General features: G+C 35.1%; 2 protein-coding genes across 2 annotated transcripts in view; both read left to right on the top strand.

The window, feature by feature from the left end:
- Positions 1-24,292, top strand: part of LOC308682665 (acid-sensing ion channel 1C) — a gene marked incomplete at both ends in the record, with an annotated part of 67,220 nt that extends 42,928 nt beyond the window's left edge. Inside the window, 11 exons of the mRNA XM_081352526.1 lie at positions 11,978-12,128; positions 13,135-13,262; positions 15,180-15,330; positions 16,500-16,556; positions 16,727-16,880; positions 16,988-17,079; positions 17,187-17,266; positions 17,409-17,480; positions 20,310-20,362; positions 20,539-20,577; positions 24,214-24,292. Coding sequence (XP_081208652.1) covers positions 11,978-12,128; positions 13,135-13,262; positions 15,180-15,330; positions 16,500-16,556; positions 16,727-16,880; positions 16,988-17,079; positions 17,187-17,266; positions 17,409-17,480; positions 20,310-20,362; positions 20,539-20,577; positions 24,214-24,292 — 1,056 coding nt within the window. The remainder of the gene's footprint in view (positions 1-11,977; positions 12,129-13,134; positions 13,263-15,179; positions 15,331-16,499; positions 16,557-16,726; positions 16,881-16,987; positions 17,080-17,186; positions 17,267-17,408; positions 17,481-20,309; positions 20,363-20,538; positions 20,578-24,213) is intronic.
- Positions 5,344-7,376, top strand: LOC308682666 (acid-sensing ion channel 1-like). Its single transcript, XM_081352527.1, has 2 exons — positions 5,344-5,945; positions 6,521-7,376. Exon 2 carries the CDS (start codon positions 6,585-6,587, stop codon positions 7,305-7,307), a length of 723 nt encoding a protein of 240 aa, XP_081208653.1. The 5' UTR covers positions 5,344-5,945; positions 6,521-6,584; the 3' UTR covers positions 7,308-7,376.

Below are 24,292 nucleotides of genomic sequence, written 5' to 3'. Positions count from 1 at the left end.
TAGTCTTTGTGGGAAAATATCCTTAGCATTGAGCCTCGCTATATTAAAGGCAGAGCTAAATGTGACATTTATTATAATATGGGTAAGCCTAACACTTTACAATAAGGTTTTATTTGTTAACTACATTAGTTAACATGAACAATCAATGAACATTTTTTAAAAACATTTGTTAATCTCAGTTAATGTTAATCTCAACATTTATTTACTAATACATTATTTAATCAAAAGTTGTATCTGATAACATATGAACCTGAACAATAAACAGTTGTATTTTTATTAATGTTAACAAAGAGTAATAAGTGCTGTAACAAATGTATTGCTCATTGTTAATTAAAATTAGTTAATGCATTAACTAGCCTTAACTAATGGAAGTGTTACCATAGGTTTATGTGAAGTTCATTTAAATTAAAAGTTGTTATATATATATTTTAAAGCCTATTAAATGTTAAAAATGATGCCTCTCAATCATACTGTAAAGTTGAATGGCTATAATTACTCATTTAATCTCCAGAAATTGAGAAAAATCCATTTACATCTGTATTGTTATCGGCGATACTGGCCTTCATTCATAGTATTAAAGAGATTCCATAATTATAATTAACATTGTAATGTTAGGTACGATTAATCGCAATTAGTTAAAGACAAATGTGCAATTTAATTAGTTTTTTTAGTTTTTTATCGATTGCTAATATATATATATTTGTGTGTGTGTATATATATATATATATATATATATATATATATATATATATATATATATATATATATATATATATATATATATATATATATATATATATATATATATATAAAATATCTTTTTTTTTTTTGGTTATTTAGGTTATGGTTATTTTTGTGTATAGTAGCTGTGATTATGCATTTTTGAAAAGGAGAAACTAACAGAATAAGCACTTGCTTACTTTCAAAAGTTCATGTGTCACGGCTATAATACACAGAAACAGTCATTTGCTCTAGCGACCCAGCAGTAGTGCTTATTATTGCTCCACTCGAGTTCATTAAAATTCTGTTTTCAAATCAGTGCTTAAGCACGTGTATTTTTATTGAATGAAATCTCATATAAAGTTCACAGTGCTGCTTTAATGAAATTATGCATTACAGAACCAGCAGATGTCCTTCGGGACATTAACAGAACGTACCCTGTGAAAAGGGACTAATTTAAAAGCAGACGAAGATTGTAATTCACAGATGATCTGTAAAGGTTGGTCAGGTGACTTTTATTCCCTCATACTCCTTGATAATTAAAGTTTTCAGCGCTGTGGTACATTACCAAACGGTTGTAAATCGTATACGTTTACAGACTGTAAATATGTCAGTTTTGCACTTGGCATTAGACAATGATTCGTTTAATAATCCAGTGATCCGAGACTGTGTAACAGAATCGCTCGTCACTCACTGATCCAGTTCAACAGTATTCCAGCAGTAATTGCTCAGTTCTGTCATAAATGTCCATGATGTGCAATGGGAATTGACAGCGGGACAGGTAGAAATGGTCCCAGGCATATTTAGACCTGTCTGCGTGATTGCTCAGCCATCATCATAACTCTTTCAGCTACCCTCACTAAGGAGGTGTGCATCTGATGGTGGTGTGTTTAGCAGTTAAAGATCTGGCTTTTAAGACCCAGTGATTCATGAACTATCATCACATACCATTAAACAAGGCTTTTAACCCTGAGCTGTTGTAGGGAATTATCCTTGCACACCCATGGCCATAAATATTGGCATAATTTTCTAGTAATTCATCAACACCTTTATTTCCTTAATGGAGTGAACTAAAAACACACGAATAATGGTCTGGACAATATTATTGACGCTGTAGATTTAATGTTTGATTGTTCTGCCTTTGGACTACATCTCTGTTCTAGCAGTTTCGTCATTCTTCTTCTGCAAAATGCTCCAGATTTAAAGGCTTACAACTTTTGACCGCTGTTTTCAGGTCTCTTCATTTGTATTCAATGGGATGTAGGTCTGGATTTATTGCTTGCCACTTCAAAAAAAGGCCAATGATTTGTTTTCAACCATTACGAGATGCTTGGATTTGGAGTTTGTCATGCTGGAAGACCTAAAGCATGATCAGATGCAAGATGCAATCTCGGGATGTTTTTTGCTGATTTTGGGGGGAATTCTGTGGGATTAATTTAAAAATCAATAGTATCAATGGTAAAATCAATCAGTTATTGGTAGCTAAAATCATGATCAATTTTTGCCTACATTTATTCAAGGCTTTGAACAGGAGACCCTCCAATTCTGCAAATATGGAAAATCAAAAGAAAACTGCAACAACTTATTCCAACTTCTGTAAAAATGCAAGAGGTGACATTATTTTTGCCAATGAAGAAAAGAAAATACAGTAAATAAATCTTTTGCTTACTACACTAATGGAAAGTGGTAGACCACTTTGACTTTGGGAGTTCATTTGATTTATGCATGTCACCTTTAATTTGATTAGTGGATGAATGGTATCATCTGATAATGTTTGAGAACTGATAAATCCAGTTGGAATGAACATTAGCAGTCAGAAAACATTACTCTTTATATGACCAAAATTTAAGTTTTCCATCTGATTATTATTTTAGAAATTGAGCTCAGAGGAATAATCTTAGTTTATGTGAATACATATTTGACGCACCACAAAACTGGCTGGTTTTTGAAGTTCTTGCAGTTTTGCCTCTGAAAGACGGAATTAATCCACGAGGCTTAATGACCCTAGACAGAGAAATATTGACTGTGGCTCCAGTGTAACTGGGAGAAAATTAGCCGCCACTGAGAGACCCAACTCTCATCTATATTTATATCAGCCTTCACTGAAAAATGTTACCTGAGCAAGAAATACAGATTCTTCATTTCTGAGCAGTCAAATAAACACAGGAATAGAATATTATGGATTACAGCTGGAATATTATGAAACAATGATTCTGCCCTTGACTGAGATTAAAAAAAGCTGTATAAATGTTATTGAATAGAAGAGGAATTTAATATCTTTTCAGCTCTAATAAGCTCAAGCGGAACTGAACCACTTTCATAGCTGTTGGAGTAAGCAGGCTAGATGGAGTTATTAATAATTTGTGATTTTTAGGAAGAAATAATCACGGCCTGTGTTTTAACTGAAAGTAACTTGCACCGAAATATCTTAAAATATGTCCATGCCATTGTTTTGTCCTAAGAACTAAGGTGTAATCCTGGCTTAAAGGAACACTCCGACTTTTTGGGACTTTAGCTTATTCACAGTATCCCCCAGAGTTAGATAAGTCCATACATACCTTTTTCATTTCTGTGCGTTCTGTAAGTGTTATTTGACGCACCCACCGCTAGCCTAGCTTAGCACAAAGACTGGATGTAAATGGATAAGGTAGCATACTAATCCCAATAAGTGACAAAATAATGCAAACATTTTCCTATTTACATGTTGTGATCTGTATAGTCACAGCATGTACAAATAACAAGGTTATATGAGACGGAGATAATTTTTAATCGTATAAATACTGGGAACTATATTCTCACTAGGCGTAGGAGCACAGCTACTTGGGCGGAGTGGCTACTTGGGCGGAGTGATTAGCGCAGCACACGAGACGCCCTGTGGTGAGGAGCAGAGAGTTCTCTCAGAGTTGGAATAATAGAGTCAGCAATTACTAGATAGTAAATTTATAGTTTACAATCATGGGTGTTTGCTGTATCTTGTCTTACAGCTTCCAAAGTTTGTAACTCCTCGTCTGTGTATTCTGGCTCAAAACTATATGGTTCTGGATCTTGGTTTGATACCCAGTAAAATTCCTCTGACAATTCCTCACAGTCAGCCATGATCACGAGTCACGTTCGCTACTAGCTAGTTAGTCACGTTTGTTTTGTTTACGGAACCATCAACAGGGCGGGATTAGTATTGGGATTAGTATGCTACCTTATCCATTTACATCCAGTGTTTGTGCTAAGCTAGGCTAGCGGTGGGTGCGTCAAATAACACTTACAGAACGCACAGAAATGAAAAAGGTATGTATGGACTTATCTAACTCTGGGGGATACTGTGAATAAGCTAAAGTCCCAAAAAGTCAGAGTGTTCCTTTAATCTAAGCCCTGTCCGTGAAACCAGGCCATAGTGTTGTTTGGGTTTGTAGTGGTAAGCAAACTAGATATCCATGGTATACCTTTATATTTGCCACATTGTTTCAAAGTTATGCCTATGAAATAGTCTGTATTTTGTATCAATTCTGATCACGATGACTAGGTGTTTTTGAGTTTTCCATTGCAGTTTATTATTGTGGCATCCGCTAAATGGCACAGACTCAAATCAAACTGTGGTTGGTCGCATTACATTTAGGTCAGATGATCTGTCTCTTTCTGTCCAAGTGGGCTGTTCTTTATGCAGATAGTCAGTGGCTGATACAAGTAGCATGATAAACTGGGTTGGTTATTCCAGGGCTGATCAGATGCAATCACAGGCGAATGAGGGCAGAATGCAATCTTCAAAAACTTTTTTCATTTGCGGTGATAAATAGTTAAAGAGAGGGGATTTTTATGATCAAAAATGCCCTTTGAATGCCCCTTGATTTTGAAGGCATTCAACTATTTACCTGAAGCAGTTCTTGATCAGATGAGTATTATTTTGATGGCATTCAGTCAGAGCACAAAAACACTGCAGCTGAGGCTGATAATGTCACTGATGCCTGAAATTAACTTGGTTATAGGGCTTCATATTTATGGGCTTTTCCTTTCAGAAAGGCAAGGAAGTTTATTGAGCAACCAAATAATAAAGCAAAAGCATAAATAGTCATTTAACCAGGGTTTTACAGATGAGAATGAATGGAGACACTCGCCTGGTGTTTTTATTTCAGTGCATTAACAGCCTGAAAACATGACAGATTGTACATGATAACCTCTGAGATTACTTGTGAATCATTTTGCAGGTTTTTTGCTTTTTTTCTACAAATTAAATTATCATAATAATGTGAGTGAAAAGATCAGATTGAATTTTTGCCTTTTTTTCAGGTTCAAATAAAAAAACAAATCCCAGATTTTCAATGTGATCTCAGACTTTTTGGACCCTGTACATGTAGACTCAATGTAAAAAATGTATTGTTGGTTTAACTTAAAAAGGTAAGTTACCTGGTTGCCTTAAATTTTTTTAGTTCATTTAAATAAAAAAAATTTAGTTAATACAATGAAGGAAATTGCTTTAATAAGTAGAAACTCAAAATATTGTTATCTGAACCACATTAGTTATCTAAGTTGATGTGACAAAAGATAAGTTGTGAAAACAAATCATGAAAATAATTTTTTACAGTGCTTGAATGTTTCATGCATCATAAAATATCAGTTTATGATGTCCTACAGGTGTCAGCATTTAAAGGAATGATCAGCTGCATGCCCACTTTTTCCTGACAAGTTTACCTGACCTCACCTGGCCCACTAATGCACATGTACATTTATATATGTGACTGATATATGTCCCATGAGAATTCTATGAATGCTAATGTAAAATCAACAACTGTGAAAGGCCCCCAAAAGCATCAATGAAGTCTGATAAATAACATGGCCTCTGGGTATCTCTCTCTTAGTTGGCCATTTTTCTACTTTCATACAAGAAATATTCAAGCTTCTGGGTTTCCTTATTCAGCAATGCAAGAAGCAGGGACAAATGGATCTATATGCCTGCTGCAAATCCATCGACAGAATAATTTGAGCGGAGCGGGAGGGGCTGAGCGCTCTCACACAAAGAGGAAAGCAACAAGAATCTGCAGCCAGCCTCACATAGTTGTTCTGTACAAAAAAAATGAAGCCGAAGAAGAGAGAAGAGGTGAAAGATGAGAGGAAAAACTCAATCTGATCTGTTCAAACGGCTTCACTGAAAGACAAATCCACCTGAGGATCCTGCAGAAACTACGCTGTGAATGAGACTGTATTTATCTTATTGAGCTTTGTTGGATTACAGCTTGGTAATGTACAAATCTTTTTTTACCTTTTATTTATACATATAGTTTTCCTTTTCATTGACTGGCAATGCTTAATGAATTAATTGGGATTTTGCTCCATTTTGTTAACATTAGTTAACTACATTAGTGAACATGAACTAACAATGAAACATTTAATAATCTAAGTTGATATTAATGTCAAAATTGACTAATACATTATCAAAATTAAAAGTTGCATCTGTCTATGAATCCAAAATAACATTGTTTTTATTAAATAACATTAAAAAAGTTTAATAAATACTGTAACAAATGTATTGCCCATTGTTAGTTAATGCAACTGATGTGTAAATGGTTTTTATTGCTGGTTTGGGTTACACTTTATTTAAGGTGTCATTGTTACAGTGTAATTATATATTTAAGTAATACTAATTAGCAGCATGTACTTACTATAGAGTTAGGGTAGGATTAGGATTTGGTTGAGGGTTAGTTGTATGTAATTATGCATAATTTACTATAGTAAGTACATGTAACATATGTAACAAGGACACTAAAATAAAGTGTTATCCTGGTTTGATTCATGTGATTATCTTCAATCACAGGATCATGTTTCTTCATTGAGACCGTATTGATGCTTGATGCATTTTGAAAGAGTTTAACAGCACTATGGAGGAGATGTCCGCGTCCAATCAGGAGGCAATAAACAAAGACTCTGTGATGGATGATGCCAAGAGAAGCAGCAGCCAGAGGAGACTCAGAATGACTCTAACCCACAGCGCTAAGGACGTTACAACTGCGTTTGTTCTCCGAACAAAAGTCCACGGGCTGAAACACATATTCTCACCACACAAATCTAAACTCCAGCGCTTGTTATGGCTCCTGGCCCTCTGTGTTTGCCTGGGGCTCCTCTTCACGTGGTCGTGGAATCGAATCCTGTATCTTCTTTCCTACCCAGCCGTGACCAAGATCTACATGGTTTGGTCTCGCAACATGACGTTTCCGGCCGTTACCTTCTGCAACCAGAACCTGTTCCGCGTGTCCAACCTCACCAAAGCAGACATCTACCACAGCGGCTACTGGATGGACATCATGCACCCGAACCACACGGTCAACCGACAGAGCGTTTCTATGCTCAAACACAGTCGGCACGGTGAGAAGCTGATGCATCTTCTGGACTTCTCCAACTACAGCCCGCCTCCTGACCACCAGCTCAACACCACAGAGATGATTGACAGGCTGGGCCACCAATTAGAAGACATGCTGCTGGAATGCAGGTTCCGGGGTGAAAACTGCACTTACAAGAACTTCGTCCCTGTATGTAAACATCACGGTCATGCTTTGCACTTTCAGACACTAGCAAGTTTAAACAGATGCCACATTTGTATTTAACATCCGTTGCTCAGGATAAATCAGCAAAGCAAGTCACAGTTGTAATAAATTAAAGCTCTGACTTAAAGCAATTAATTAGACTACCTGAATAAATCTAGCTGAGGGGTTTTGTGTTTCTAAGAATGCCTAGTTGCGCCTTCTGGGAAAAGCACAGGGCAATGTGTTTAAATGGATTAGAAATGAGAGCGATTCCTATTTTAACAGCTTAGAGTCTATCAGTAGAGATCGCAAAACCATTTCCACTGCATTAATGTGTGTGTGTGTGGATGGCTAAATCTAATGGGAAAAAGGTCACATAAAAAAGGGTACAAAAACAATTATATTATTTTATATAATTCTATTTATGTGCTTTTTTTTTTTTTTTGCATGTAATTTCCATTATTCTCAGTGGCAGTTTTCATCCAATTCTCATTACTGTAGATATTTTTACTTTTATTAACTTTTTCTACTGTAAATGCAGTAATATATTTAAAAATAATAGATGTGATTTAATCGATTTGACAGTACTAAAAAATAAGCGTGAATTAACAAGCACTGCCAGTATGTATAAATATCGGTAAATATTACTTACATGAAAGTGGTAGAGAAAATACAGTATAAAAAATAAAAATTAAATATCATAAATGTCAAATAAATTTCATATAATGTATTTTTTATATTTTTGTCATTTGCTTTACAGAAATGAAAATTATTTGTGATTTTGGGGTAAAATACGTGCGCTCATTATAGGTTTTCACCCAGATTCACCCGTGTATGTTTTCTTAAGTAAAATTTATTTACAAAATTGCCGGCCGCATTTGTCGTTTTTTATTTTGTAGAAATATGGTTTTGGACTGTTCACAGAAACCCTGAGGCGAAAAATCTCAGTAACATCTACTGGCACAGAAACTGCTCTCTGACAAATTTCTGGGTGGAAGACGCATGAATTATTAAAAAGCTCTGGGTGCTTTGCACAGATGTGCTTAAAACCTGCCTCCAGCTAAACTCCATTGCTCAGTATCTTGATCCTCTTTTTCTTCATTATCAGATAGAAAACCAATCTACCTCTTATAATCCCAAAAACCCTTCCAGTGCATAGCTAGAATCTGATGTGAAATCAACAAGACTGCTTTCCATGAATCTGCGCTCACTTGCAGATTACATATGCACAAAGCTCTGAATCATCAGTCTAAATGAGTTCTCGCCTGGTGCGGTGCGCTTCCCTTCAGAATGAATGAAGTTAATTACTTGGGAAACAGGGAGGAGAGAGAGGCTTCAACCATTGTTGGAAAACAATGTGCTCATTCGATGTGTTTTGGTAAACCGTGAACTCGGCATGGCAAACACAAATCCTCCGTGATTCATCGACATGCTGACAACAACGTTTCATTTTAGCTCAAAGCACTTTCGTGTTAATTGAGATTTTGAGATAATCAATCATAACCATCTTACTCTTCAGATGCTTGATAAGAATGTGGGAACATAGCGATCGTAGGTGTGATAGTGTCAGACTGATTCGTTTGATTGTATGTCCTTTTTTAAAGGTCAAGTGTACAATCTTGTGACACTTAAATAGATTTTAACATCGTCTTCCCCGTGCAAAACACTGCCAGAGTGCTTTTTGGGAGGTTTAATTTAGTGTGTTTATGCAGTTGCTAGGTTGTTTTGCAAGGTTGCAGTTGCCAAGGCATTCTGAGTAAGCATGTTTGTTTGTGGTTGCTAGGGTGTTGCTCTGCAATTGCTAAGGAATTCTAAGTAGTTTAGTTTGTTTATGCAGTTGCAAGTGTGTTTTGGAAGGTTGTAGTTGTTAAGGCGTTCTGAGTAGTTTTATTTGTTTGTGGTTGCTAGGGTGTTGCTATGCAATTGCTAAGGTATACTGAGTAGTTTAATGTGTTTGTATGTTTGTTAGGTTGTTGCTATGCAGTTACATAGGAATTCTAAGTCTTTTTTAGAATATTTTACGCAGTTGTTTGTGTGCTCTGAGGTTGTCCGGGTGTTACTATGCAGTTCTAAGATGTTCAGAGCATAGCATGTTTTTTTGTGGTTGCTAGGGTGTTGCTAAGGTATTCTGAGTAGTTTAGTGTTTGCATGGACTTGTCAGGGTGTTCTCGGAAGTTGTCAGGGTGTTGCTCTGCAGTTTCTATGAGTTTAGAGTGTTTGCCTGGCTGTTCTGCAAGGTTGTCAGGGTGTTGCTATGCAGTTTCTAAGGATTTCTGAATAATTTTAGAACCTCTATATGCAGTTGCCTGGGTGCTCTGTGAGGTTGCCCTGGTGTTGCTTTGCAGTTGCTAAGATGTTTTGAGTTGTATAGCATGTCTGTGTGTTTGGTAAGGTGTTGCTAAATTGTTATGATATTCTGAGTATAGTGTAGTGTTTGTCATGTGCTTGCCAGGGTGTTGCTATGCAGTTTAAATGGTGTTCTGAGTAGCTTCATATTTTTGTATGTAGTTGGCTAGTTGCCAGGGTGTTTTTGAAAGGTTGCTAGATTATTGCAAGTGTTCTGAGTAGTTTAGTGTGTTTGTGTTAATTTACTATAGTGTTATTGGTGGTTGTCAGGGTGTTGCTATGCAGTTGCTAAGGGTTTCTGAAGTTCTTTTGAACGAAAACTTCTAAATGGCATACTTAAAGTAATCTGTGTATACAGGTATTTAACTGGGACAGTTGAACATATTTTAAAGGGGTAGTTCACCCTAAAATTAAACTTATGTCATCATTTACTCACCCTGGTTTTGTTCTATTGCCGTATGCCCTTCTTTCTTTTTCGGACCGCAAAAGGATAATTTTTTAAAAGTTCATATAACTCATGCTCGTCCATATAATGGCAGTGAGTAGTGACCAAAAACAAACCAAAATTGAATGTATTATTTAACGAAAATCCTGACCTTGGCCATTGATCCTATGTGCACGGCTAAGCATTCGTGAGAGTGCCACAGTTCACTCCATCTTGCCCAGAAAAAGCACACAAGTAGTGACAAATCAAGAAATCCCCAATAAGTATCCGTGTATTTTTTTCACTGAGTTAAATATCTCCGAAACTCCGTATGTCTGATGGCAGTCGGAATCACAGCTGACAGGTGTGAACATCGATAACTACGTTATGATGAGCACAACGGATATATTCACCTCAGAGCAGAAGGTAGATGGATTGTATTTCATGTTGCGTTTTTGTTAATCATGTTTTCTCACAACTTGTGTGCATTGTCTGCTAATAGAGTCTCATTATTGTGCAATCGAGCACATTAGACCAACGCCCAAGGTCAGGATTTTCTATAAATAATACATTCAATTTTGGTGTGTTTTTCACCAAACCCTATCATATACCCCCAAAACACTTGGAATATATGACACGTGTCACATGGGATCATTCTGTGATACTTTTGCATATTTTAAAAAATAAAAAAGGCTTGATGCTTGTCGATATTCACTGCCATTATATGTGAAGGGGACTTTTTTTTTTTTTTCTCCTTTTGTGGTCAATAAAAGAAAGACACAATAGGACAATGCAAGCGTGAGTAAATTATGACTTTATTTTAATTTTAGTGTGAACTATTACTTTAAAACTGAAAAAAATTAAATGCATCATCTTTCAGTACATCAGATGTTCATCTTTAACTGCACTGTTTGCCCTTAATTTATCATGCTTTTATCATTCTCATGTTGAAATGCCTCAGAACCCACATGGATGAAACTGTAGCTTTACCTTTTTGTTTCAGTATTTTGTGTGCTGTCAAGGTCTAGCTTGTTTCCCGCGGTTTAAAGCTGAGCCAGCGTGAGACAGTCCTTGTTGAAGCTCTGGAGCTGAACGATCTACCGCTCATTAGTGTCACAGCGGGGTCATGAAACCATGACTGAACTCATCTGTGTGACCAGTGTCTCTCGCTTCATCACTGTCAAAACACTGCCAAGACCATCATATTTCAGCAGCTATTATCTGCAAAGGGATGAAGTCTGTTCTTTCAAATTGCTGTCAGTTAATTGGATTTCCTTTCAGTGAAAGTGTCGACATCAACCGTTTTTCTTTTTTGCTTTGAATATGTGAGGAGTTGCAATCAGCATATCATATAATTGATTTGATTGGTTTATATATACTATTGTTACTACCGTTAAAAAATTTGGGATCCGTGAGTTATTTTTTGGTTCGTTTTTGACAGAAGCCTCTTCTGCTCCAATATTGCATTTATTTGATCAAAAGTACAGTAAAAAATAGTAATATTGTGAAATATTATTACAATTTAAAAGAACAGCTTTCTATTTGAATATATTGTAAAATGTCATTTATCCCAGTGATCAAAGCTGAATTTTCAGCATCATTACGCCAGTCTTCAGTGTCACATGATCCTTCAGAAATCATTCTAATATGCTGATTTGATGCTCAAGAAACATTTCTGATTATTATCAGTGTTGAAAACAGTTGTGCTGCTTAAAATTTTGGTGGAAATCATGACACATTTTTCTTTGATAAACAGAAAGTTTAAAATAACATTTATTTGTTGCATCTTCCATACAATTTAATGCATTTTTTTAGTATTGTTAAAGTTTTAGTAGTTAAAGTATTGATGATAAAAAAAAAAAAAAACGTACTGCCCCCAAACTTTTAAACGGTAGTGTGTGTGTATATACATTTACATAAAACTATATTTCATATATTGTACTATTGTTGTTTTGTGTCTTTTTATACTGTCCTCCCACAGATTTACACCAGATACGGGAAATGTTACACGTTCAACTCTGGTCTAGATGGAAACCCGTTGTTGACGACTTTAAAAGGCGGAACAGGGAATGGGCTGGAAATCATGCTGGATATTCAACAGGATGAGTACTTGCCAGTTTGGGGTGACACGGGTAAGCAATATATTAGACATAAAAGACATCAGTGATGTGTTTTGCATAATTTATGTTAATGAAAATCGCAGTGCCTCTTCAATCATTTTATCGATTCAAAAGTTTCAGACAGAAAGTTACATAGTAAGCAGAGATGATGCTTTAAAGTGCCCCTGTTATGCTATATTAAAGGTTCCTAATTTTGTTTTAATGGTTTTGTTACTGGAATTGCTGATGACACATTTTGGCAATTCAGAATCGGTTCCAATAACTTTATTTGTCATGCACAATCAGCTATATTACTCACTGCATGAAAGGTAATATTCGAAATAGCATAATAAGGGCACTTTAAATGAAACCTTACGACAGTGTGTATAACTCTGGGGTTGAAATGCTGCCATATTTCAAATAATATACTTAGGTTCCTTGGTAGAATTATGTTCCAACTATGTCCAAAAATTATATTTAAAAAAAGACAAGATATGGGTTGTACATCATATCGGAAGGAATTGTACATTAGCATAATTTACCCATAAGTGGGCGCACCAAAATGATTTAACTTGTGGTAGAACATTTAGATGCTGAGATAACAAGGTTAGGACTCTTTCTTGTTTTTTTTTTTTTTTACAGAACACACCTGCCCCATTACCGCCTCATTCATTTTCTGTGGCATGCTGCAATTTTTTAGCATAACCATGCACAGAAAATAAATACGAAACCAAAAGAGTTACGAATATCAAAGTGCAATTTAATCTGCTGTAGATGACATGCGGTCAGTGTTCAGAATTGATGTACTTGCATGCTAGTGAAGATTATGTATTTCTAATCTATTAATCTTGGTCATTTCAATGGCTCTAGAGGAGACTTTATATCCAGAGGCAATATGGAAGCAGTAAAGAAACATGTATTGGCATTCTGGATAATGTAATTATAAAGTTCATTATAAAGTCATTATATTTCTTGCCTCGAGGCAGCAAACGTCAAATCTCCCGCTCTGTAAATAATCTTGTTTAATGTCTCCTCACAGACGAAACGTCGTACGAAGCAGGCATCAAAGTTCAGATCCACAGCCAGGATGAGCCGCCCTTCATAGATCAGCTGGGATTTGGTGTGGCCCCTGGTTTTCAAACTTTTGTGTCTTGTCAGCAGCAACTGGTACCTAATGCTAAACATATTGCATTTATCACATGTCCTTATATCAGCTGACCTATCCATCCACACCATCAGCTCTTTAAACCTGGAGAAAACCAGACTTTTTTGTCCAGAACTAAGTCAGGTTTTACATACACTATAGTTAAAATATTATGTTTTGGTTTGTTTTTTTTGAAAGAAATTAATACTGTAATTGACATTATTTTGAAATTTACGTTAAAGAATCTTGAAAAAAAAATCACTTTCCACAGAAATATTAAGCAATGCAGCTGTTTTCAACATTAAAAATAATTAGAATAACTTGAGCAGCAAATCAGTATATTAGAATGATTTCTGAAGGATCATGTGACACTGAAGACTGGAGTAATTATGATGAAAATGAATCTTTTGCATAACAGAAATAAATTATATTTATAAATATATTCAAATAGAGGACAGTTATTTTAAGTCATAATAATATTTCACAATATACTGTATTTTTAATCAAATAAATGCAGCCTTGGTGAGATTACAGTAAATGCCATTTTTAAGTATTACTGGACATGATGATCTTACTGTTAGCTACAATTTATCTAGCAAACTAAAGTAATGTGACAGTAGAGATCTAGAGGGAAATAATCATTTAGGTTATAATTAATAATAAAGGTTCCTAGTCCTCCACAGTGTTATTGTTATTGAGTTGTGTTTATTTTAATGTGCGCTGAGGTCACGTGACTCCTCGTGAGTATCTGATTCAGTTTCTAAGGAGAACTAATTGGCAGGAGGTCAAGAAAAGCTCTCGTTTACAGCCTTCAGTGGATCAAAGGCAAAAGCGGCTCTCTCTGCCAAGATCAATACGTCTTCATTCATCGACCCTTAGCGATTAGATCAATTAGCTGAAATAATCAAGTGCTAAAGGCAACTGCACGCTTCTAATCTTGCTTTCAATTCACTGACCTACATTTTCTACTTCCTCTTCCTTTTTAACATCAAAGCTCTCTGAATCCATCATAAACGCATGTATTATGTGATGCTTTTTGCAGTCGACTTCAAAAAGTGACTTCATTTTATGGGAGGATTATCTTCTCTACTGGTGCCATTAGATATGATATAAAATCCAATTATATTTGTATACGATTCTTATTAAAAGGCTCTTAAATTTAATCAGAAGAGCATAATATAATTTTAATGACTTTAAAAATTAGCAGTAATGTTGCTTCCAGTAAGTGAGCCTTTGCTAAGCCCCGCCTTACAAATCTGACTGACCAATCCTGTTCGATCTTTTCAAATGGATCTGTCGTTTTAAGTGCAATTTCATGGAAATGATCCCCAAAAAACTGTCAATTGTTACCGGTGAACTTGCACCGTGGAACAGATTACCCTTTTAAAAATATATTTGCTTATCGATTATGGTCATTACAGAGTTGGTAGTAACTGAAGAGTGTAATCACTTCCTAATGAGGCTTTTCTCTTTTCAATTGATTTGTGAGAGGCTCTTGACTCAATTCTGATTTGCAGTCATTGCAGGTTTTGGTCAAGTTGCTTACAGTTTATAAAAAAAGAAAAAAAAAGGTAATGCCGCACGCCATTCCAACCCACAAAAACTAATTTACATTTTTTATAAATATATAAAATATATAAAAAAACAACATCCATTCCTATAAAGCTTGTTTGAGCTAGCAACAGCAAGTCAGTTCGTATCTCTGGTTTTCTTCAGGTTTCAACTAACACTGATTTCCAGCATGTTTCTTTCTGTGGAATATTGCATGCTTTTCTACAGTGTGAAAAGTGACTGATTGCACTGTGGGTTTTATTATATTCAGCTGAGGTCCTCTGCTGTTAGTCCTTTGATTGCTGCGCTCTTTGGCTCGGTTTATTGTGTTATGATTTGTTATTGAACAGCTTTATCCTGCCAGTAATAAATAAAAGTTTCTGCTGTAGCTCCAGTATCTCCCTCCGCCGTGGGGCGACTGCAGATCCACCCCGATGGACTCGGAATACTTCTCCACATACAGCATCACGGCCTGTCGCATCGACTGCGAGACCCGCTACCTGCTGGAAAACTGCAACTGCAGAATGGTGCACATGCCAGGTGCGGAGACCGTAGAATTAAAAGCAAGAAGACTCACCATATCTTCATATTGAATGTATTACACGCAAAAGTAGCACATTTTTATTTCAGTGCCCATATAAAGAGATGTAAAAAAAAATCTGTGATCGATTTTTATATGCAGTTTTCTTAACTTTTTATTTCATTTTAATATTTTATGATTTTGTTTATAATAAAATACACTCCTTGTGCTTGCTTATTCACACCTACAGAATTTTATTCTCAATTTTCAATATTTTATAGATGTAAAATCTTTCCTCACGCTTGCTTATTCACACCTATGTAATTTTATTCGTAATTGTACCGTTTTATTTTATTTTATTATTTTTTTTTTTAGCAAATATAACTCCTGAGTGATCATGCTTGCTTTTTCACATCTACCAAATTTGAATCTTAATTTCACCTAATTTTATTTTTTTATTTTATTTTTGAACAAATCACTCATGTTTTTATGCAATCACTCCTCATACTTACTTATTCACACCTACAGATTTTTAGTTATCTATTTTATTTTAATTTATTTTATAAATGTAAAATCATTCCTCACGCTTGCTTTTTCACACCTACAGAATTTTATTCTCAATTGTACCTAGTTTTTATACATATATAAAATATATATAAAAAATGTGTATATATGTATGTATGTATGTATGTATATATATATATATATATATATATATATATATATATATATATGTATGTATATGTTGTGTATATATACATATAATTTCAAGTAATTTCACTTAAATGTCAATGAAAATGAACTATTAATTGTCATTTAAGTGAAATTACTGAACTTAAATATACAAGCTTAATAAAAATGATCATTCTAGACGAAAATTTCAGATGGCACTTAGAGGCTTTTGCATCTGAACTCTTCATATATACGTCAAATGTATGTGAGTGTGTATATATATATATAATTTTTTTTTTAAATCATTCATGTTTTTATACATTCACTCCTCACACTTGCATATTTTTTTTTTTTTTTTTTTCAAAAATGTCAAATCTTTCTCCATGCTTGCTTATTCACACTCACAGAATTTTATTCTCAATTGTACATTTTGTTTTATTTGATTTGATTATTTTTAGCTGTTGGAACAGTGATAAGTGAGAAAGTATTTTCTAAAGTGTTGTGATATCCGTCACAGGCACCTCCACCGTCTGCACACCCGAGCAGTACAAAGACTGCGCAGATCCAGCTTTAGGTAAGAGGCCGTGTGTTGGATGTGTGACTGTATTTCAATCTCTACTTAATAATGTGTAAAACCATGTCAGACTTTTGCAGCTTCTATAGGATGATGCCATTAAAATATGCTTCATGATTTCTTGTGCTAATTTTCCTTTCATTAATAACAACAACAAAACTAATTGACAGATTTTCTTGTGGAGAAGGACAACGATTACTGCGTTTGCGAAACGCCGTGCAACATGACTCGATACGGTAAAGAGCTGTCCATGGTGAAAATACCCAGCAAGGCTTCCGCAAAATATCTTGCAAAGAAGTTCAACAAAACGGAGCAGTACATTGCGTGAGTTTACATTTAAATTGAAGTTAGTTACACACTGAGATGTTTGTCATTTACATCCTGGAAGGTTTACCTGAACAGTTAGCCATTTAATGCGTGTCATTTTACAGGGACAACATATTGGTGCTGGATATCTTTTTTGAGGCTCTGAACTACGAGAAAATTGAACAAAGGAAAGCGTATGAAGTTGCTGGATTACTTGGTAAGTGTGCAAAAATGAGCAAATTCTACACCGCATTGAAAAATATCAGCCTCATTACTTGTATTACCAATCCACGTTGCCTTCTGCTTCAATATCTATTCTTCCAGGTGATATTGGTGGTCAGATGGGTCTGTTTATAGGAGCCAGTGTCTTGACAATATTGGAGATATTTGATTATCTGTATGAGGTCCGTTGCATTCCCTCTTGTCTAATTTGTGCTTTTTCCGTAATGTGCTCAAGATTACAAATAATATTCGGACCGTTTATAATGAACAGTAATTTGCTGACAATATATGTGAAGAATGTGGCACCGTTTTTCATTTTTGCAGGTTTTTAAGGACAAAGTGCTGGGATATTTTCTACGCAAGAGACGGCCACATCGGAGCGCTAGTGATAATCTGGTAATTGTGCTTCCTGTGTTGCTCTGAATGTGTGCATGTTGGTTTCGTTCATATTTGTAGTGTTTCTTTTTGTTTGGATTTTTCTCTCGAATGCTGCATGCATCTAGTTGCTTTTTGTCTTTGGCTCAAATTCTGGGAAATGATTGATGAAGATGGCCTTTCCACATAAGAGAAAATACATTGGTTTATGTTTGAACAAGGACAAATATCAAAACCAGAAATGGACAAGTTTTAGAAATGATTAGTATGTCTATCACCCTTCGCTTGTGACAAACCTTGTATCAGATTTAGATCTGACAAATTAGCAGATGATCTGTGCTTTTTATTAAATCAATTAGGACTTCCTACAGTATTTTATTATTTGATTTTTGCCTTTATTTTACAGTATATAAAAGGTGCAGTGTAGACAGAGAAGTAAGAGTGAGACTCGTTTTTACGATCTGTTAGTGAAGTCGTGTTCATTTTATTTTTTTAAGGCATTCTGGTTTGAGAGTTTCCACACGACCCTGTCCTGGATTATAACACTGATGAAATCAAGTTTCTTCCATCACAGGATAATATTTCGTCCAAGAAGTCGGTTTCGTTTTTCCATGTTAAGATAAAAAAAGGTTCACCCAAAAATGTCATCATTTACTCACCCTCATCACCTAATGTATGACTTTCTCCCTTCCATGGAACAGAAAAGATGATGTTCTGCAGGATTTTCATGTTCTTTTCCATAAAGCGAAAGCATATAATCATCAAACGCTGTCAAGCTGTTAAAAAGGACAAAAAATGCACCTAAAAGTGCTTCATACTACTACAGCAGTGGCCAAAAGTGATGTCCGGCCTAAGAAAACTGACATCTTAACCTTTTTTTCAAATATTATAAAAAATTTGATAAAGATTTTGTAAGCGTATTGCATAGTTGTGCTTGGAGTCAGTTGTTTTATTTGTGATAATGCAATGAAATAACGTGGACATAATGTTTGGCCAGGCTGTCGTACAAAGAAATTATGAACATGCAAAAATTAGATAACCAATGATGAAATATTAATTACTGATTATGCTGTAGTCAATGTATGCTTTTTCCTGTGAGTATAATAAGATAGTATTACTACTACTTTAGCTGTAGTTTGCCTTTTTTACCAAATAATTTTGTCAGATAAATACCTTAACCAAGTTTAGAGTTTGTTCTTCCCTCATATTATAGTGAAATTAAAAACAAATATCCCCTCCGGACATCACTACTGTACAATGACTTCAGAAGTCGTACGGACGCTTTAAATGATGGTGTTTTTGAATTGTTCCAAACATGACAGCTGTTGAAGAAGTTGAGTAAATGATGATGACCTGTTCAGTTTATTCAAGAAAACTGCAATATGACAGGACATTTAAATACCACAACATCAGCGTCATTCACCATTATTGTGCCATATCATACCATAGCAGACAAAACAATCCATCATTTTCCCCTCTGAGTCCTTCCCAGCATGCACCAGGACATCACTGACCAAACATTAAAGGTACACCATGTAATTTTCGGTCCTCTAGCTGTTGAAAAACAAAACTGCATGCATTTTGCGGAAGAACATTGTTGAGGTTGTGCTTCGGCTCTGTGCGGATGAATATGGATATTCTACTCATAAAACATTCACTACTATAGATGTATAACAAGTTTAGATATATCTCAAGCTAGTCAACTGAAGACGTTAGTATAGCTACACCCATTAATAGACACGCTACTTCCTTGAAAATAAATTCCAGCACTGCGCTACAACAACCATAATAAAAAGATTTCTGAATTCTTTACAAGGACATGTGACAGTTTATCTGTTCATCAAAATACCGTACTCACCTGTTGGTTAATAAAAACGCCATATCTGTGTCGCTTTTACAATATTTCAAATCCCTTAGTTCTCACCATCTCCAAAAAGCCAAGACAATGTTGATTCTTGTTTTATTACGAGCTCTTTTTGCCAGCAGACTCTCCTCTGTTCGGCTGTTGTTTCTCCGGAGGTTTGAGGTTTATGTGCTCTATGTCAATCTTTCTCGCTCGTTGTGACACTAACCTCTGCCACTCACACACCAGACACAGGAGCCAGAGCAACTTTTCTCTATTTACGTATATATATGAAGAGACGCGCACAGGCGAGTGACGTATATGCATGCGATTACCATCCCGACTGGTCTAAAATAAAACTAAAACATTTATAACAGGCTCACCATAGTGAATCAAGGTAAGACAAAACGCATTTTGGAGAAAGGATTGATAATGTATTGACTCTATTGTTCAATTTGAACAAAAAAAGTTACATGGTGTACCTTTTTAAGATGCGATAACAAGCTCACACCACACTACGTGATTAGCAAACATTTGAGACTTCAGAATTAATGTAGTGAAATTTTGTTTAGTTCAAAACTTTTACCGCAGTAAATTATGCACATGATTTTTAAGTCATAGTTCATGTCTAGTGCTGTTTTGTTTTACATTATTGTTTTGATGTTATTAGAATCCGTTAAAATAAATTGAACAATCCAGCGTTAGTTAGATTAAATGTAAAATGTATATTTTAGAGAAACATGTTTTTAAACAACTGAACCATTGCTTTTTCAGCACTGTATTATTTTGTCATAAATCTGGTAAAGGTCAATTCAGTTTCAAATCAAATAAATGTGAAATATTTCAAATATATATCTTTTTTTTTTTATAATAGTAAATGTATTTAAATATATTAAAATGATGAATGAGAACTATTGAATTTCAGTCTTGCATATAATAAGTTTGAGCTGAATTGGCCTCCGCCTGGGTTTGTTCATCTTCATCTCTTTCCATCATGTTTATTCCAGGATTCCCCCGAGATTTCCACCAGCCCTGGTGTCACGCCTAACCATGTCCCCAGGTAGCGCCGCCATTAATAATATTGCAGAAGCATTTCATTGTGTCCTTCTTTAAAATCCTTGCATTATTCACGCCATTTAGAGTCTTTTCCCTTCGTGACATTGAATGTCAGTAGTTCTAGACATGAACAAATGTCATTGTTACGCATTCTAAGATCCCTTTTTCAAAACCCTGTAGCTTTCAAGATGGAGATGATGTTTTGCAGATGAAGTTCAGGTAAAACAACACCTGTAGCTTTCACTTGCCTTTATTTGAGTTTTTTCTTCTTTCTGTTTTCCTCCCAACAGTTCATGTGTTGTTCTCTTTCAGCAAAATGATGCCATTTTAAATCAAATAAAAAAATATGTGTCTTAATTACACTACCATTCAAAAGTTAGGGGTCGGTAAGATTTGATTCTTTTAAATGTATTTAATAAGTCATTTTTTAATAATTTGTATTAAATGAAACAAAAGTGACAGTAAAGACATTTATAATGTTTCAAAAAAATTTCAAACAAATGCTGTATGTTTGAATTGTTTATTCATCAAAGAATCCTGAAAAAACGAATCCTTTTTTTTTCAACATTGATAATAATCATAAATGTTTCTTGAGCAGCAAATCATCATATTAGAATGATTTCTGCAGGATCATGTGACACTGAAGACTGGAGTAATGATGCTGAAAATTCAACTTTTCATCACAGGAATACATTGCATTTTAAAAATATATATTATTTTAAATGGTAATAACATTTCACAATATTACTGTTTTTACTGTGTTTTGATCAAATAAATGCAGCCTTGTTGAGCAGAAGAGACTTCTTTATAAAACATATAAAGATATTTTACTGACCCCAAACTTTTGAATGGTGGTGTGTAACTTTGATTAGCGTTTGAGACATGGAAACATTCACACCATCATGTTGCAGATGTGAAACCTCATCAAAACTTTAAGGAAAGGGAAAAAATAGCGACACAGGCCTTTTGTAAACGCGTGAATTATTGTTTTAGTTTCTCCAATAATGACAGTTCTGTCATTATTTACTCACCCTCATGGTGTTCTTCTTATATTACTTTTTTGAAGTATCTGAATCTAGCCCATATTCCTGTCCGGATTCAACATTTTTGCAGTGATTTTTACATTGTCAAATATCTTTATATGATATATACCTAATATGAATGCTTTCCTATGGCGTAAGAACACTTGGACTAATTAACTAATTAGAGTTAAGAGTGTAAAAGTCTGCGTATTTCTGAGGCATCTATAGGGGCTTTTGCACCGGAGGAATGTTTTCATACGGCGGAAGTACACACTTTTTGGCGTGTTAGCATCGCAGGAACTGGGAACATTTTAGTTCTAGAAATGCCTTTTGGGGGGACTACTGTAAATTAGCTCCTACTTCAGTGTAGGGTCTAACCCAGTACTATAGAAACTACCAGTGACATAAGTGTATGCTGATTGGCCGAACGCGTGCCATGTGAAACACCGGCACCTGGCATGTTTTAAGAGTCGTGTAAACACACAACTTACATATACTTAATCCACAAACATGGAAAACAGCGATAGACGGACCGACGGCGAAGTCCAGCATTTAACTGTACACTACAGAGTTGTTGACATTGTTGAATGCCGCGCTTAAATGACTTCGCTGTTGTACGAATGTAACAAGCAAAATGTCCCAAACTGTAGTTCTCAGGGGCCGTCCTGGTGGCTAGTTCCTACAACTGAGCTCCTTTAACTACCCGGTGCAAAAGCCCCTTATATCATTCGCAACTGTATGAATGAATGTTTCCAGCCTAGTAAAGAGATGTTCTGGAGACAGGAAGTGCTTGTACGTTTGGTTATACACTGATAAGAACTGTATTTAGCAAGTTTTTTTCTTGGTGATATGTTTCCTGTTGACAAAAATTTGGCCACTTTTTTTGATTCTCTATTTTATTTATTCTATAGTGATGACACCAGGGCATCAGCAACATGCTCTATGCTATACTGAAAGGTTTGTCTAAGTGAAAGGTCAAGATTTAGATAAACAATGTGCATTTGGTGGAAGCTTGTGCTGTTTTGGAGGACAGAAGAATGATGAAACCAGGTGGAAATATGATGGAAAAGGACATCTTATAAGAGAAAGTTCCCATTTATATCGCTCTTGCTTTGAATATGGCTCATCGCATGAATTTTTAACACAGCCACATGACATAAATTTGTGTGTAGTCACAATATATTAGACTGTGATCCAAGAATTAATTTGAATGTTATAGTCATAAACAAAGCAAATGTTAGGATGATAGAGGAAATGCAAAGCAGAGAGGAGACGAGAGCCCCAGAGCTGTAGCTTTATTGCTTTATTTAAGACAGAACTATTATTATTACCCAATAACACCTTTCAAGTCGGTCCACAAGCTTCAGCTTATGAAATATGAAAAATAAGCCTACTTGCCAGGGGAATTACTACTTGTGTTTTTCTTAAACATTTGCATGTTCAGTACAGGTGATGCTCTGGCATCTGTGATATGTTATTGATAATCGCAGATTATGTTAATTCATCCATCAGTTTATGCACAGTGATGCTCTTACAGTGAAAGTTTCAGACATCACACCTGGATAAACATCATTTGAAAGTTTATTAAATTTACAAATCAATTAATTTACAACTCAAATAAAGCACATAATTCATCTCCAACCCCTCATCTGATCTCCTCGAATCTAAATGACTAATTTAATAACTGATTTTTTATTTAATAGAAGGCTTTAAGAAATATACAAGCTACACATTGTTCATTTTATTTAAATTCTATTCCTTTTCATTATTTATATATTATGTATTATATTTTATTTTATTGCTTTTGAAGAACCAGTTCATTTATTATGTGGTAATCAACATGTCAGCTGCAATTGCTAACTTAAAAGTATAGAAATTTAAAATGTAAAATGTATAATAATTTTGTTTATAATAAAAATTATTATAAACTTTAATTAATTATTTTCTTGCTTGTACAAACTGAATAACCGGTTAAATTATTGTGGTAATCATCAGCATGACTATTCTATTCTATTCTTAGATAAGAATATAATATAAACTTTTATTAATTATTTTCTTGCTTGTACAAACTGAAGAACCAGTTCAATTATGTGGTAAGACCGCTGTAATTGTTACCTTACAAATATAGAAATTAGGGAAAGTAAAAAAAAAAAAAAATTATAGTTTAATAATTGTATTTATAATAAATTTGTATGATAAAAATAAATGATAAACTTAGCAGTTAATATCTGTGTATTAATATTTATATATTATATTTAACAGTGGCCAATGAACTATAATTCAGTGGGGAAAGTAAATCCAGAGATTTATCAAAATTTGAGCCTGAAAGGCTAAAACGGCTTCCATTGTTTGAGACCCGTGTCCAATAACATCACTAGATGCATCTCTTTGTGATGTCATCACAGGTCTACACACACACACACACACACACACACACACACACGAGCTGCACTGGAATGACACTGAATTATTTCCATGCATCCTGCTGAGTTGTGATTGCAAAGTTTGCTGCAAGATTTCCAGAGCGCCATTATCAAGACTAGGAAAACTGCTTCCTTGAATCATCCATGAATATTTTTTATCCTTTATCCATGAATTCTTCCTCCTCTTTTCTTTTTTGAAATCAAATTTGACATGTATTCTTCATCATCGCATCACTGATGTTCTGTCTGCTGCCAATTGCCACGTTTTATTTACATTCCCTTGTTCATTTCTCTCCAATATTTCCATTGTTATAAATGCGTCGGGACGTCCTGACATGAATCCATCTCCTCCAACCTGATCTCCTCGTATCACTCCCACCCCCCGAAATCTTCCGTTCCCTCTCTTGCAGAGCACATGCGACACACTCCGGAGTCACTCGGACAGTCTCGGATTCGCGCCGAACGTGCTACCTAGTCACCCGGCTATAG

This window comes from Scardinius erythrophthalmus (assembly GCF_964197995.2).
Source record: "Scardinius erythrophthalmus genome assembly, chromosome: 22".
Lineage (NCBI taxonomy): Eukaryota > Metazoa > Chordata > Actinopteri > Cypriniformes > Leuciscidae > Scardinius > Scardinius erythrophthalmus.
This window is presented reverse-complemented; position numbering and strand designations above follow the sequence as displayed.

Bases quoted from the DNA above. Each gene is read 5' to 3' on its own strand.
- LOC308682666 (XM_081352527.1), top strand. From the start codon at position 6,585: ATGGAGGAGATGTCCGCGTCCAATCAGGAGGCAATAAACAAAGACTCT.